Source organism: Haliotis cracherodii, unplaced genomic scaffold, assembly GCF_022045235.1.
Source record: "Haliotis cracherodii isolate W230 unplaced genomic scaffold, xgHalCrac1.p SCAF_8, whole genome shotgun sequence".
In the NCBI taxonomy this organism is placed as follows: Eukaryota; Metazoa; Mollusca; class Gastropoda; order Lepetellida; family Haliotidae; genus Haliotis; species Haliotis cracherodii.
In genome coordinates this window covers 17,373,327-17,390,007 of record NW_027266341.1, presented here as the reverse complement: position 1 = coordinate 17,390,007, position 16,681 = coordinate 17,373,327, and the positions used below count along the sequence as shown (strand labels likewise).

Sequence of the window (16,681 nt, the reverse complement as noted above, 5' to 3'; positions counted from 1 at the left end):
TACTTCTGCATATGAATACAGTATGATGTTTGGTATCAGAAAATCAATACGATAAAATTGTTTTCTGAGAAAACAAAAAAATAAAACAAATATATATGACTTGACAGTCTTTTATGGCAGTGTAATTTATGTTAAACATTGATTCTAACTGTATAACATTGTTTCTGTTGAGATTCAAGTTCTTTGCATTCTATTTGGACATTTGATTAATTGTCAGAAATGTAGCACTAGTTTATGTAAGTAGTGGTAAGGAAGTTATTATATTTAGTTTTTATATTTATCATATCTAAACATTTTGTTATGTTTTAGCTGCACTGGACTGGCCTGGCACTGTTACATGAAGACCAGCTTTCGTGTGAAGATCACCCCGGATTTCCAGCCAAAGCCTCGGAAGCTTGACCACTGTTGCGGCGAGGTGATTATTACTCTTAACATTGTCATTTTCACTGCTCTCACATTGTATACGCACACTGAGTATTGAACTATCACTCTAGTGTGTAATGCCATTGTAATTGCAATGCAGTAATGTGTATTGATTTGTAAACCTAGCTAATTTTGTAATAGAATTGTATACCATTGTTGGTTGTTTTTAAGGTTTTACACTAAATCCTTTTCCGTGCAATTTCTGGGTTAACATATTGTTTTAGTTTGGGAATCGACACTTAACACTAGCAATTTTCGAGTACCAAAAACCCCAATTCCAAGAACAGAAAATCAGATGGCATGACATGCAAGACGACCTTAGATAATATGTAAGCTTCTTTTCGACATTTGACGCACAGTGATTACTTCTGAATTGAGAAAAAGTACGCCAACAGGAATATAGTTCATGGAGAAAGAGTGTTCTACCCGGAAGGCAAGTACACATCCGATGAGACTTTAATGGAACATAATTGTTCACATGAGCTCCTTCGTGCAGGAGATATATGTCTGATGGCCATATCCTTATTGTCGGTATGGTCACTATCAGATGACAAGAATCGAAGGACAACCCAAGTAAATGAAGCCCTTGGCTAACGAGGCTATTTGGCGCCTGTCGCTTTTCTTGCATGAAACCTGACAACAAGTGACAGATCTTTCCACATTGTCAAATTAGCGAATGTAGCACGACACTTCAGTGTAGCGGGGATTGAAACCCAGTGGTGGCAAGCATCTACTTTCGTCCATTACCACAATCATACAACGGACTTTGTTAGTTCCGCTTTGTCCATCATCATTACTGGGTTTAGGATTTATGCCACTGTGCAGATTCAGTGAGTTCACAAGCTTGTGCTAATGTCCCTTGTTCACTGCCGAAAATGGTTAGTCATAACTGCTTCCGTGCTTCTAAGCGTCTTCCTGGTCGTTGAACAACACCTCTGACATCACAATATCGAGTTTTGATAAATTCTAAGCCTCACGTTGAAGGAATTGCGTATTGTTTTGTCTTTTGGTGTGGACATTACATTACATTATATCATGGACGTACGTCCTCAACCGCGTAGGGGCGGTCGGGTAGCCCAGTGGTTAAAGCGTTCGCTCGTCACGCCATTTCTGGTGTCCCCCGCCGTGATATTGCTGGAACATTGCTAAAAGCGGCGTAAATCCATACTCAATCAACAGCGTAAATCAACAGAGCACATTGTTTTGCTGTGACCTTCAGAAAATAGACAAACTTGAGGACCGTGCAGTGGCCCAGGTGTCCGTTCCACAAAGCTAAGGTCACCATACTTAAATGGACTGTCAGGGAGCTACGTTAATTTTATCAAACAGGACCCTCCACTTTTTCAAGCTGGACAAACCGCCCGGCAAGTAGCCAATGCATTTCACGTAAGGACCATATACAGGCTCCAGCAACGGTACCAGACCACCAACACTACAGATGACCGACCACGTAGTGGAAGACCAAGGGTCACCACCCGACGTCAGGATCGTCAGATTGTGCGACAGTGTCTTCAAGATCACTTTGTTACTGCTGCGGAAACTGCTCGACAGACCATGGGGACACACCAGCGACTTCGTGCAGCGATGATTGACGAGCAGACACCTCCACTGTCACAGGCCACACTGAGGACCCATTCTGACACCACGTCATCGCCGGGACAGTCTTCAGTGGGCAACACAGCACCAGCAGACGAGATCCGTTACTGTATCCCAACAGCAGATGGCAGAGAGGGAGAGTCTGGCGACGCCGTGTGGAACGCTATTCGGATGCTTGTGTTGTTGAGAGAGACTCGTGGGGTGTTTCGAGCATCATGGTGTGGGGTGGAATTGGTCTTGTTTAGAGGGTCGGCCCTGTGGTCTTCCAGAACATCGGTACAGGGGGAGGCAATGGTGTCATAGCAGCTCGGTACATTGATCAAGTCTTGTGACCACACTCCATACCTCATTTGGCACGTCGCCTCAACCACGAGTTTCAGCATGATAACATCCGTGCCCATACTGCGAGAGCAACAAGAGACTTCCTCCAGCAGAATGGCATCAGAACCATGCATTGGCCTGCCCTCAGTACCGATTTAAATCTCATTGCGCACCTGTGGGACGAGATTCAATGACGTCTGAATCACGTCCGACCAAGGCCGACAACTGTAGCTGAACTGAGTCAGGCGTTCATCAGAGTGTGGGCTGAAGTGGTCTTCACCAACCGCCTCATCCATTCCGTGTATCGACGTTGCACGGCAGTCATGATTGCACATGGCGGACACACGAGATACTGACTTGTCATCCCATTTTCCCAGAGATTAATGTTGTGTTTCACTTAAAGAACATTTGACACTTTAATTTCAACCTTGATGATCAGTTTTGCCAAATTTCATCATTTTAATATGTCTCCAAGTATGTTTACAGTGTTTGGACGAATAAGGTTTCTCATGTATGTATGTATGTATGTATGTATGTATGTATGTATGTATGTATGTATGTATGTATGTATGTATATCCACGTGAAGTTTCTTTTGCGGTTCAGTATATATAGATCATATAAACTGGAACTGTTTCCTGGATTTTGACGCAGTACATGTCCAGCTGTGTCATGCTGTTGCAACGGTAGTTTGTACTATCGCGTGACATTATACGTGCATGATACATGTATGCGAGTATATGTGTATGTACATGTGAACACATGGGACATTGATGCAGGAAGGCAAATCTACCCAAAATGTTAAATGTAGTAACACTTGATACTATCGAAAAGAACATGCACACTTGAAATTAAACATGGATGTATATACAGTAAACTACGTTTATTACGAACTCATTTACCACTTATTTTAGTTCGTTATAACCGTAGTTCTTTATAAGCATATATACAGCATATATACAACACATGGACGGGACTACAAAATCAGTTTGTTATATCAGTCAGTTCGTTATAAGCGTGTTCGTCATAACCGTAGTTTACTGTACATGAATTTTGGATTTAGGATTCACACATATAAGTATGTCCTATGAAGGTAATTAGAGAATGTACTTAAATGCGCAAGGATGCCACCTCTGTATTCGTGTGTAACATAATTCAAAATATTGTTGAAAAGCAGACGGATCCATTGAACTAAATATCGATTCGTACAGGTTAAAATAACGACATTGGCGTCCGTAAAGACTTGCTATGTTTATTCCCGTTTAGTACGTGCCAATTCCATTAGCATATTATGATGTTTACCCTTGGTAACTATACAGGACGGTACTTGAATCAAGCATATAGGGTTTGTTTTCGGTTGGTATTTCAACTATATCATAAGCACCATAACTCAAGACACGTATTTTTTTCTAAAATATAACAAAAGCTAGTGTTCCACATTTGTAGCTCACCTGAGTGAAAGACATGGCCTGCTTCTCCGGCGGCCTGTCGTTGTCTGAAAATCTCTGAATCAAAGATGCTGATACTTCACCTGAATGTGATCAAGAGCGTCGATTTCGATTTTCAATATGGCCGCCTACTGACAAACTCATTCTTGATCAATCTGACATTTTCGTTGGAAATGTAAATGTACTTGGTAGTAGGTATACATATATACCGTTGTTTCTTACTTAAATGTATTATATAGGTGAGCTACTGTGGACTTCATTTCCCTAACTAGTTGCATATTTCATTGCAATGTATCTTGTAACTGAAACGCATGTTAATAATATCAGTGCGTCATATCTTTACAATTATGTGACGGAAAAAGCAAACACCGGAATTATTAGCAATATCATTCTTGCTGTTTTATATAGGTAACAAACAGCATCGCGAAATTTCATTTTGATCACAATGACTCATGGCATAATATTGATCGTTGTGGGTTTACTAATCAGTTACAAATGATTCATTCATGTAACGAATGACCAGCCCTATATGTGAAGACCTGATCACACGGGGAAGACATATATCGGCAATGTTGAAATGTCAACCGGGGCTTTGAGCACAGTATCCAGGAGACATAGAGCATCACAAGATTTTTCGGCAGTTGTGTAATATGTTGAATCCTGTCCAGTCCTAACGAACCATGTTGGTGTGAGCGCATGTGTATGACTGTACACATGGAAACACCAGGTACACCAGGGGAAACACATTATAAATACGATTAATTAACATATCCAGAACAGGTTACTGGTTGCCAAGTCGTCGAGGGCGTGCCTTGGGCGTGCCAGAGTGAATGAGTAGGTTAGTTTAAAGCCGCAGTCAACAATATTGCAGTTGTATCATGGCGGACTCCAAAATGTTCGAGTCTGGGGGCCAGACAAACCAATGCATAATCATGATCAACATTTTATGAATAGACACAATTGTAATCACCGATCCTCCAACGTTACGGAAAGGATCCGTTCTGAATCACCACGGATTGTTAAATTTTGAATTGTCGGACATATTAACTTATATTCTTTGAGATGACTTCATTTGAGTTGGAAGGAGGTAGCATTCAAAATGTTTTCACTTGTATAACGGGTGTTTGGCTGCTTGTGGTAGACCGGACTTATAGTCCACCGAAATATCATTGGGTCAATTTGACATAGATAACCCACTCACATACATTATACCTCACTCTCAGCCCCCTTGTTTTACCCCGTTAATGCCGAGCGCCAGGAAGGGTAACAACAACTAGTACTATCTTTCAAAGATCGATCCATCGACCTTCCGCTCTCCGGTCAGACGCTCTGTTCACTAGTGCGCGGAGGCAGTTTGGTAGACTAGCAAGTCACAAGGAGAAACCTGAGTGAGTGAGTGAAAATCGTTATATGACTAGTTGAACAGTATTTTATTGTCATGTGGAGAAAACCAATGTGACGTTTTACTATTTTGATGAAACCCACGGGAGCGGTTTAAGTGAGTGAGAAGGGTGTAAGCCGCTTTTAGCAATATTCCAGCAATAACATGGCGGGGGACATCAGAAATGGATTTTACCCACATTGTATCTATGTGGGGAATGGGACCCGGACATTCGGCGTGACGAGCGATGGCTTTAACCAGTAGGCACCCCCGCCCCGTTGGGTAGAAAAACACACAGTGTATCCATGTGGGGAATGGGACCCATAACATGGATACCCCACTCACACACGGTATACCGACACCGAGCCGGCCAGTCCTTGTTGCCGAGCGCCAGGCAGGGTAACAACAAGTGCCGTCTTCTTTGAAATGACGCGGCCGAGGATCGAACCCCGGACCTTTCTGTCTACAGACAGGCGCTAGTCCACTAGACAACGAAGGCAATCTATACAATGCCACCATGCGGCGTATGACACAAACAGGTCATCAGTTTCAACTATAATCGAACCCTGACGTTTTTGTACATGAAATAAGTTTAATTTGGAATGTATACTATCAGGGTGTTGAATAATAAATAGCATGTTAGCTATAAATCATGTGATCATTTCATTTTGATGTGATGTCATTTACTCGATTGAATAAACATATTAGCTTGGAAAACAACAATCGCAACACATTTATTAATAACGTATGATTTTCGATTAGCAATAACGTACATGTAAGTAAAATATAATTGGTAGAAATTGAACGTGATGTGAAGCGACTCTAGTGTCCACAAGGCACATGTCCAGTTTGCCTACTTATAATTCTGTAACAACGATATGTGTGTGTGTGTGTGTGTGTGTGTGTGTGTGTGTGTGTGTGTGTATCGTTGAAAGCCTCTTTATGACGGAGGTTATGCATAAATACTTAACTCTTGGGTAAGGCGACTATGGTTGTCGTAAGAGGCGACTAACGGGATCGGGTGGTCAGGCTCGCTGACTTGGTTGATGCATGTCATCGATCCCAATGCATGCTTGCCGTAAAAGGTGACTATGCTTGTCGTAAGAGGCGACTAATGGGATCGGGTGGTCAGGCCCGCTGACTTGGTTGATGCATGTCATCGTATCCCAATTGTGTAGATCGATGCTAATGATGTCAATCACTGGATTGTCTGGGCCATACTCAATTATTTAGAGACCGCCTTTATATAACTGGAATATTGCTGAGCGCGGCGTTAAACAACAAACAAACAAACAACACATGCAGTAAATGCGATGCAGTCATTATTATTATTTCGCAGACGTGTACAAATTACAAACGTGTTGGCGCATCTGCATTAACTGACATATCTACAAACGGATCGGGTGGCCAGGCTCGCTGACTTGATGGATGCATGTCAACATATCCGTATTGCGTAGGTCGATGCTCATGATGCCAGTCATTGGATTGTCTGGTCCAAACTATTATTTACAGGCCGTCGTCATAAAGCTGGAATATTGCTACGTAAGACCTTAAACAACAACAAAACAAAAATCACATGAATTATCATTCACTTACATTTTACTTCATAATATGTTTTCATATTACGTCATATGATTTTCCACTACGTGGGATCACAGCGGGAGGTAACGTTAACGTAAGTACATACAGTTCCAGCCCCTTTCATCAGAACGATAACCGTTGGGGCTATACTTATAATGATTACGGACAATTACACAAGAAACGGCACCATCCGGACCAACGGGGTTTTAATAGAAAATCATTGATTGTTTTGCTCGTAGTGACCACAGGCATATATATTTATTAGGTGTCAGTCTGGGTCATGCAATGTGTTTGAAGACTCTTTCTTGGCGTGTCATCGTACCAGACAGCTTTGGGCGTTGTTGATGACATCAATCATAGGATTGTCTGGCCAACACTCGAATGGTTACAGGCCGCTGTAATAGCTGGAAAAAAAGGAAAGGATATGAAAATTTAGCCCCAGACTGGTCTGAGTGGCCGAACGCCACAAACAGAACAGTACGAGGATTACCACTTCAGACATGTCCAGGCGTCTATACTGGCATCATGGATAACTACTGACAAAGGAAATAAATAATTCAACCTTCTTTGGTGGCAGTTTGTCAGATTGTTTGGCTTCTGTGATTAAAAGTGTTTTTTTCTGACAGGTCAAATCGGAACTGTGACCTGACACTGATATGTTAGGTATTATGGAGTATTTATGCTATCCTGGTACTCTCTGACGTCGGAGACATCATTGGGATGTAGAAGATTCAGTGGAAGGTTTTCTCCTGTCAGTTTGAAAAAGTGAAAGATTGATTTCTTATCGAATATCACCCGTTTGATCTCATTTATGCCTTCCAAATACGCTATTTTGGCTTGGGGTTTATGAATACAAAGCCAAACATGGAACAGACCGACAGTGATATCACAGCCTGAGCTCAAAGTCGTGGCAGTCGTATTTTGTGAAACCCGAGAGCTAGGACATGGTGCTCAAAAACATAACAAGGGCGAGACGGGATTCGAACCCACTACCATGTCATTCTGGCACGCCCTGACATGGATACTTAAGAAATCGCTCTGGAGTGATTTGAGCCTAGGCGCAGGTCACTAACGCTCAAAGCACTCACTCCAGGCTCAGATCCCGTTGGGCTCTAATCAATCACCTACTGTTTTACAGCACTCCATCTTTAATGTTCTGTTTTGGTATGACCTGTGCGCTGTGCACAGGACCACGTGCAATGTCCGACCCCGTGGCATTACATAACTATTTCTGGTTTGTTTCATTTCTAGCCACAATGATACATGGGTGTATACTTTCGTTTGCCCGGAAGTTTAAGTATGCACAATACATTGTAATCATTGATACTGATAATAATTTGTTATCATGTATTTCTGTATATTTTACTAACCCTGTGCATTATATTACGGCGCGTGAGCTAGCTGTTTTACCGTGTGTCATGCATTCCATCTAAGTCTTGACTATTCTCAGGTCCACATGATGAAACTGTGATATTGATTGACTGAGCCATTTTATCATTCACATGAAGATTCTTCCAAAGCCGATCACGAGTGAATGAGTTCGATTTATTTGTTTGTTTGTTGTTAAACGCCACAATTAGCAATATTCCAGCTATATGACGCTGTAAATAATCGAGTCTGGACCTGACAATTCAGTGATTGACATCACGAGCATCGATCCACGCAATAGGGATACGATGACATGCATCAACCAAGTCAGCGAGCCTGACCACCCGATCCCATTAGTCGCCTCTTACGACAAGCACAGTAGCCTTTAACGGCAAGCATGGGTTCCTGAAGACCTATTCTACTCCGGATCTTCACGGGTCGAATGAGTGAGTGCATGAATTAGTAGACGCAATATTCGGGATAACCAACGTTGGGATTCTGTGTTAGAATAGATCCCGAGCATCCCATGTTTGTCGCACGAGGCGACATAATGCGTTTGATAGTCAGGCTCGGTGGCCTGATTGACGTCGTGTTATGTACATGTACTCCGAAGGCGTGGCTGGTAATGTTCATAATATCAATCCTTGCAATTGGTTCATCTGGTCCAGACTGGAGTATATGCATGCTGCAATCATACTGCTGAACTATTTTGAGAGCGACGAAATACAACAGACAAACGAAAGCAAAAAAAACGACCACAACCGATCCAGATCATAAGTAGCTTCTTAATAAGTTTGGGACACTTTGTACGTATTGTTGTCTACGGTTATCAAGAAATCGTAAGAAGATTGTAATGACGTGATGGATGTATTCTGTATACATGTGGGCGAGCATGCATATAGCATGACACTAATATATAGGTTAAATACAGAGGAAATAGAACACTGGTAGGAATTCGAGAACGAAAAGTGTTGTATTGGTCCGGTAAGCATTTCCACAGTCTGGCAATTCCAAACCTAAATACTTTCCTAATTGGAGTCATGTTTCGCGTGAGGTTTCAATGTTATAACGTAATACCTAAGAAAGAAACAGTACCCTTAATAAGACTCGTTTGCGGTCATGAGACCGCACTTACAAGTACCAGACTAGTCTGTTCAGGGGCAGAACGTCTATAAATTGTCCATAGAGGCATAAATAGATAATGTGTAATGTGACCTGGCATTGAATGATATGTTGTGAGTACAAATAAAAGATATATGATCTTTTGAAGGCGTTAGTGGAATGCAATCCGAGACAAGACATGTATTGTATACACCTGTGTCTTCAGTACACGTGATATACCCGAGGTAATTTATTCTCCACTTCCACTTCCGGGTTTGTAAAAGGCGAGTGAATTGATATCGGGTGACAATTTCGTTAAGCACAACACAGTGCTTGGATGGCTGATCGCCTGGAACGAAAACTGTCAGGTATGACATGTGGACAATGTCGTTTGTAATCTGTCTTTGGCGGCTAGGTCAATGTTTGCATGTCAACCTTTTGTCATGCATGGTTTGAGATTAGTATGATCACAGAGGGTAGCTCCTAGATGATAGCTTCCAGATGGTAGCTCACAGATGATAGTTCCCAGATTGTAGCTCACAGATGATAGTTCCGAAATGATAGCTCCAGATGATAGTTCCCAGATGATAGCTCCAGATGTTACATATAGCTCCCTGATGATAACTCCCAGATGATAGCTCCCAGATGATAGCTCCAGATGATAGTTCCCAGATGATAGCTCCAGATGGTACATATAGCTCCCTGATGATAACTCCCAGATAGAAGCTCCCTGACGGTAGCTCCCTGATGATAACTCCCAGATTGTACCTCACAGATAATAGTTTTAAGATGGTAGCTCCCATATGGCAGCTCCCAGATGATAGCTCCCAGATGATAGCTCCCAGATGATAGCTCCAGATGATAGTTCCCAGATGAATGCTCCAGATGGTACATGTAGCTCCCTGATGATTGTTCCCAGATGAAAACTCCCAGATGGCAGCTCCACGATGATAGTTCCCCTATGATAGTTCCCAGATGATAGCTCCCAGATGATAGTTCCCAGATGATTGCTCCAGATGGTACATGTAGCTCCCTGGTGATAGTTCCCAGATGATAGCTCCAGATGATTGTTCCCAGATAATTGTTCCAGATGGTACACGTAGCTCCCTGATGATAGTTCCCAGATGATAGCTCCAGGTGATAGTTCCCAGATGATTGCTCCAGATGGTACATGTAGCTCCCTGATGATAGTTCCCAGATGATAGTTCCCAGATGATAGCTTCCAGATGGTACATGTAGTTCCCTGATGATAGTTCCCAGATGATAGTTCCCAGATGATTGCTCCAGATGGTACATGTAGCTCCCTGATGATAGTTCCCAGATGATAGCTTCCAGATGGTACATGTAGCTCCCTGGTGATAGTTCCCAGATGATAGCTCCAGATGATTGTTCCCAGATGATTGCTCAAGATGGTACATGTAGCTCCCTGATGATAGTTCCCAGATGATAGCTCCAGATGATAGTTCCCAGATGATTGCTCCAGATGGTACATGTAGCTCCCTGATGATAGTTCCCAGATGATAGTTCCCAGATGATAGCTTCCAGATGGTACATGTAGCTCCCTGATGATAGTTCCCAGATGATAGCTCCAGATGATTGTTCCCAGATGATTGCTCCAGATGGTACACGTAGCTCCCTGATGATAGTTCCCAGATGATAGCTCCAGATGATAGTTCCCAGATGATAGCTCCAGATGGTACATGTAGCTCCCTGATGATAGTTCCCAGATGATAGTTCCCAGATGATAGCTTCCAGATGGTACATGTAGCTCCCTGATGATAGTTCCCAGATGATAGTTCCCAGATGATTGCTCCAGATGGTACATGTAGCTCCCTGATGATAGCTCCCAGATGATAGCTCCAGATGATAGTTCCCAGATGATAGCTTCCAGATGGTACATGTAGCTCCCTGATGATAGTTCCCAGATGATAGCTTCCAGATGGTACATGTAGCTCCCTGATGATAGTTCCCAGATGATAGCTCCAGATGATAGTTCCCAGATGATTGCTCCAGATGGTACATGTAGCTCCCTGATGATAGTTCCCAGATGATAGTTCCCAGATGATTGCTCCAGATGGTACATGTAGCTCCCTGATGATGGCTCCCAGATTATAGCTCCAGATGATAGTTCCCAGATGATAGCTTCCAGATGGTACATGTAGCTCCCTGATGATAGTTCCCTGATGATAGTTCCCAAATGATAGTTCCAAGATGATAGTTCCCAGATGATAGCTTCCAGATGGTACATGTAGTTCCCAGATGAAAACTCCCAGATGGTAGCTCCAGATGATAGTTCCCAGATGATAGCTCCAGATGATAGTTCCCAGATGATTGCTCCAGATGGTACATGTAGCTCCCTGATGATAGTTCCCAGATGATAGTTCCCAGATGATAGCTTCCAGATGGTACATGTAGCTCCCTGATGATAGTTCCCAGATGATAGTTCCCAGATGATTGCTCCAGATGGTACATGTAGCTCCCTGATGATAGTTCCCAGATGATAGTTCCCAGATGATAGCTTCCAGATGCTACATGTAGCTCCCTGATGATAGTTCCCAGATGAAAACTCCCAGATGGTAGCTCCCAGATGATAGTTCCCAGATGATAGCTTCTATATGATAGTTCCCACATGATAGCTCACAGATGCTAGCTCCCGGTCCAGATGCTAGCTCGTATACCAGGGCTATATACGTGTCTCAGTCCACCACTCTAATTAAGGATTTTCTGTGGTAAAATGTAAAATGTTGTAATAGACAATTATAAAGGATTATGCTTCAGACTGTTTTTAAGTCTTCATTTTCAGCTTCTATCGAAGAACATTAGGTTGCTGTGTTTAAATTACGTAATTGTTACTATGAATTCAAAGAGATAGTTCTCATCTCGTCGCCATTTCTCAATAAATATATTTTTTATGTTGCATCAAGTTTTTATTATATGTTTCACACATGGATGAAACCTAAATCTTAAAGTAAAAGTGAAGATGTACAAACAAACGGTTGAGCAAATGCATAAAAAGTGCGCATGTTGTTCAAGAAATGAACAGTCGCAATAGTACATGTACTGTGAAGTTAAGCAATACTTGACGTCACAGAATGAGTGAGTTGATATTACTTTAAGCCGCATCGACCGTATTGCAGCTATTCACGGCTATTGACTTCATGGAGTGAAACACATTGTGACACAAAGTAATTTGGCAGTTCACTTAGTGGCTGTTTGAAATAAAGCATTCGAACTTGATGATGCCATTAGTAGATTACAATTCCTGGTTGCATCAGTCAGTAATCAACATGGTAGCGTTTATGCAAGCACTCAAGTATATATCATTAAAAAATATATTATCATTTTATTTAACGTTTTCATTGTTAATTCTATTCAGACACATTGAATGATACTCTTTGAAGCTTTTGGAAATCTTCACCGCAATTTCCTGCAAATTTGCGTATGCGGCGTAAACCATTATTCACGAAATCACACACTGGTATATGTCTTTGAGATTCCATACTCTTTTGTGTCCGTCACTTCGTTATGAATTCAGTTCAGTAAATTGGATCTTTTCATGTCTTTCAATATCTACGATCGATGGTTATGAACCTGATAGGGCGTAATGCATATCAAGAATAACGCCATTAAATAAATCAATTCTTGATGTCCGATGTTAGAAGAGTGACCAAGGTCAGCAGCTCTACACACGATGGTCACTACCGGGATGACAGGAAACGCTCCAGCATTGTTCGACCAATAAGATAGTAATGCCGTGACAGTGCGATCAATGTCAGCGCTGTATGGGCGTTAGCTTCAGTAGCTGTACGAGATACCCCTTTCTGTGAGAATGAGCATGAACCTCTATAGTAACTTGAGTAAATGACCTTGAGTTTAACAGAACAAGCAAACACATAGGTAACTATGGATGACCATGTTAAGTTAGGTATGCATGAATGAGTTGGGGAAGTACCGTATCAAGCTTAGAAGGTACCATAACATGCTCAATACAGGCATTGGAATGCACATAAGCATGATCACGTACAGAAGCAATAAAACACCAAAGCATACCTATGGACACACTTGACAGGAACGGGTGTGCAGTAACATCAGGGTATGGCATGAGTATAACACGAGTAGGGCACAGGGACATTGGAATATGACGAGGAGGAAGCTTGAACACTTAAATAAGCATGAACATGAATAGGAGCATGACGAGACACACGAGTGCAATAACATCAGAGCAAGGCATGTGTATAACACGAGTAGAGACAGAAGAACATTCGAACATGACAATGAGCATAAAAGACATTAGAACATAGCAATGAACACAAGAGCAATAGAACACATGCACGTCAGACAATGAGGGAGAACGGGCTCAAAAGATCAAAAGGACGAATCGGTAGGAAAATACTTTCAAACTTCTTAGATGAGAATAGTAATGAAAAACAGCTGAATGAGATTTGCTTTGACTGTAACAATACTTTTGTTCACAATTCACGACACACATTGTGTATAATGGTTAAGGTTTAAAAGTGGTTTTATTAAATATGTAATTGTGCTATCATCGATACCTTCAGAATAGATATCTGCAAATTGCACATGCTCCCAAATATGTTATTAGAAACCATCATTGTAGATCTAGAGCGAATATACTATTACTATTATTAGTTGAATGAAGTCCAATATAGTCAATCCCAACCACATGTTAATCAGTGCGCACATATTTGACAGCGTTATTGTGCTAGCAAGGTTATTAACCGAGCATGTGGAATTACCATGGATATGGATATGTCTCACCCTCAAAGCTGTTATTATTTTGAAATACAATTAAGCATAACATATATCAAACAGACAGACAGAATGTGAGAGACGACAGACAAAAGCAGCATGACCCGTCATTAGTTTGGCTGATGGTCCATGTATGTGCTAAACAGAAAACATCAACAAATTTACATGTTTGTTTTTCTGTATAAGGCCGCTTTCAGCAATATTCCAGGTATTTTACGGCGTGTGTAAATATATTTTCACTGTGTCTTGACCAAGGAATCTAGTGAGCATCGGTCCAGACAATTGGGACACGATGAAATGCACCGAGCCTGCCCACCCGCCTCTATGTTTGTTTGTTTATTTGTGTGTTTGTTGTTTAACGCCGCACTCAGCAATATTCCAGCTATATGACGGCGATCTGTAAATAATCGTGCCTGGACCAGAAAATCCAGTGATTGACCACATGAGCATCGATCCACGCAATTGGGATACGATGACATGCATCAGCCAAGTCAGCGAGCCTGACCATCCAACCCCGTTAGTCGCCACTTGCGACAAGCATAGTCACCTTTTACGGCAAGTATGGGTTGCTGAAGACCTATTCTACCCCGGATCTTCACGGGTCTAAATCACTGATGACACCAGGTGTTCGAAAAAATGTCACTAGGTGTTCGAAAAAAGGTTATTAGACCATGGCTCTATTAAATACAACACGTTGATTTTGATTCATAATTCAAGAGATTTGTAACGCAATTCTCATTCTAAAGAGTTCTTATCTAAAGTGAAATAATGTGCCTAACAGCAGAGTTTGACCGAGACATTGTCAACACGAGTATGACTTGCCTCAAGGGTTTCACGTTTAGATCCACCATGAATATTTAACCGTAGTAATGTCAGCTAAGTTTTGACATTGTCAAATGATCTTGTGACTAACCAATTGATATCAATCCACGCAATTGGGATACGACGACATGCATCAGCCAAGTCAGCGAGCCTGACCATCCGACCCCGTTAGTCGCCTCTTGCGACAAGCAAAGTCGCCTTTTACGGCAATCATGGGTTGCTGAAGACCTTATTCTACCCCGGATATTCACGGGTCACTCTACGACAAATATGAGGACCACAATGATGTTATGAAAAGTTAAAAAGAACGCAAATGGGGACAACACGGATGACAGTCGGACGTTGCTTCCTTGTTAACATGATTTAAATAAAAGTAACAAAAACATTTCCATAATCACAAGAAATCCATTGTGGAGTCCCTTGTACGATTTCAATTATATTATAATTAAGCGTGTGCTGTTTAAATACTATCACATGGTTTACACTTTACGGGAGATCCTTGCAAGTTAGTTTTTATTTATCTAAATATATTGTTATACAGAAGCAAAAATGCAATCATTATTACAAATTAAGATACTTAATTAATGTTTCAGATGCTGAGATATATCCAGACCCAATCCGGCTGAAGTCCCATGTAGTTGAACACAAGAAAAGTAGCAGATCTAATATCAAAATACCGATTTCAATGCAATACAATAGAATGAATGTCCATAATGCATTTTGTATGCATGAATACATTTAAATCTATATCCGTCTAACTCTATATGTGTGATGCAAACAGATCCAGCGTTGGGGGTGCTTACTCATAGAGAACTAGTTCCAGAAAGAAAGTCATATTGAATTTTGCAGAAAACGTATACTCTGTTTGCTAATAACTCGTCGGTGGCAATTATGGCCTGATTATACATGTTTTGAGTAGGCTTAATAGGAGCAATTAAAGTGGGCATGTGTCCTGTTTTACTGATTATGGTGCTTGTCCCCTTGTGCGACGACCAATCACGTGGCCACACTGTCCCCAGTCGACCCCGAGAGCGCGTTAAATTGTGTATAGCACGTGCTTAGTGAGTCTGCGAGTAGGAATGAGACGACAGCGACAACGGATCAATCTGCAGTGTACCTAGCGACGACGTTAAGAGTTACATCTCTGTTCTAGCAATAGAATGAGTTGAAATCCCAAACCGTTACCAACAGTCATGTCTATGTTGACAAGAGCGGGTACACTGGTCCGTAAACATCGTCGTAGGGTTGGAAGCATCAAAGGTGCTCCTAGAAGAAGATCGGCACCAACGGTGCTTCAAAGGTCAGCTAATTCAAGACTTCTTACAGCAAGAGAGGAAAAACTTGCAAGACTTTCAATTGCATCCGAAGCTTCTAACAAGAGCAATGCAGAGAGTTCGCCATCAAAGAGTGTTTCTTTTAATATGGATAACATTGAGAATAGCAGGTACGGTTCCGTACCCAATTCACCATTGCGGCTCACACAGACGAAAGTGGTACTGGTGCAGGTGAGCTGATATTTTCTTAAAATCGATATTTAGTTGTACAGCTGACATTGTCGTGGGTTTGATATCTCCTTGATGCGTGAAAATACCTTCTGTAGTGTGAGCGTGGCTGTAATTGAATGGTACAACAGCAGGAATGATTCTCACAAAAGGAACATTTCCGTGCTTTGGAATGTTTCCGATGTGACACAATATCAAGACAAAGATGCTTCTTCATCATTTAGTGATTTGACCTTGGGATAGAAATTTCATCTAAATCGAATTTGTTTGCGCTTTCGATAATGTTAACACATGTATACATCGATGTCGTTTCATTGAGGTTGTGAAAACATCTCTACTTCCTGCATGCAACATAAGAAATTAATATGCA

General features: G+C 41.6%; 1 protein-coding gene across 1 annotated transcript; it reads right to left on the bottom strand.

Annotated features, from left to right (window-relative positions):
• Positions 1-10,001: 10,001 nt before the first annotated feature.
• Positions 10,002-16,279, bottom strand: LOC139450829 (uncharacterized). Its single transcript, XM_071232666.1, has 2 exons — positions 16,268-16,279; positions 10,002-11,828 (listed from the first exon to the last, which is right to left on the bottom strand). Exons 1-2 carry the CDS (start codon positions 16,277-16,279, stop codon positions 10,002-10,004), a joined length of 1,839 nt encoding a protein of 612 aa, XP_071088767.1.
• Positions 16,280-16,681: the final 402 nt, after the last annotated feature.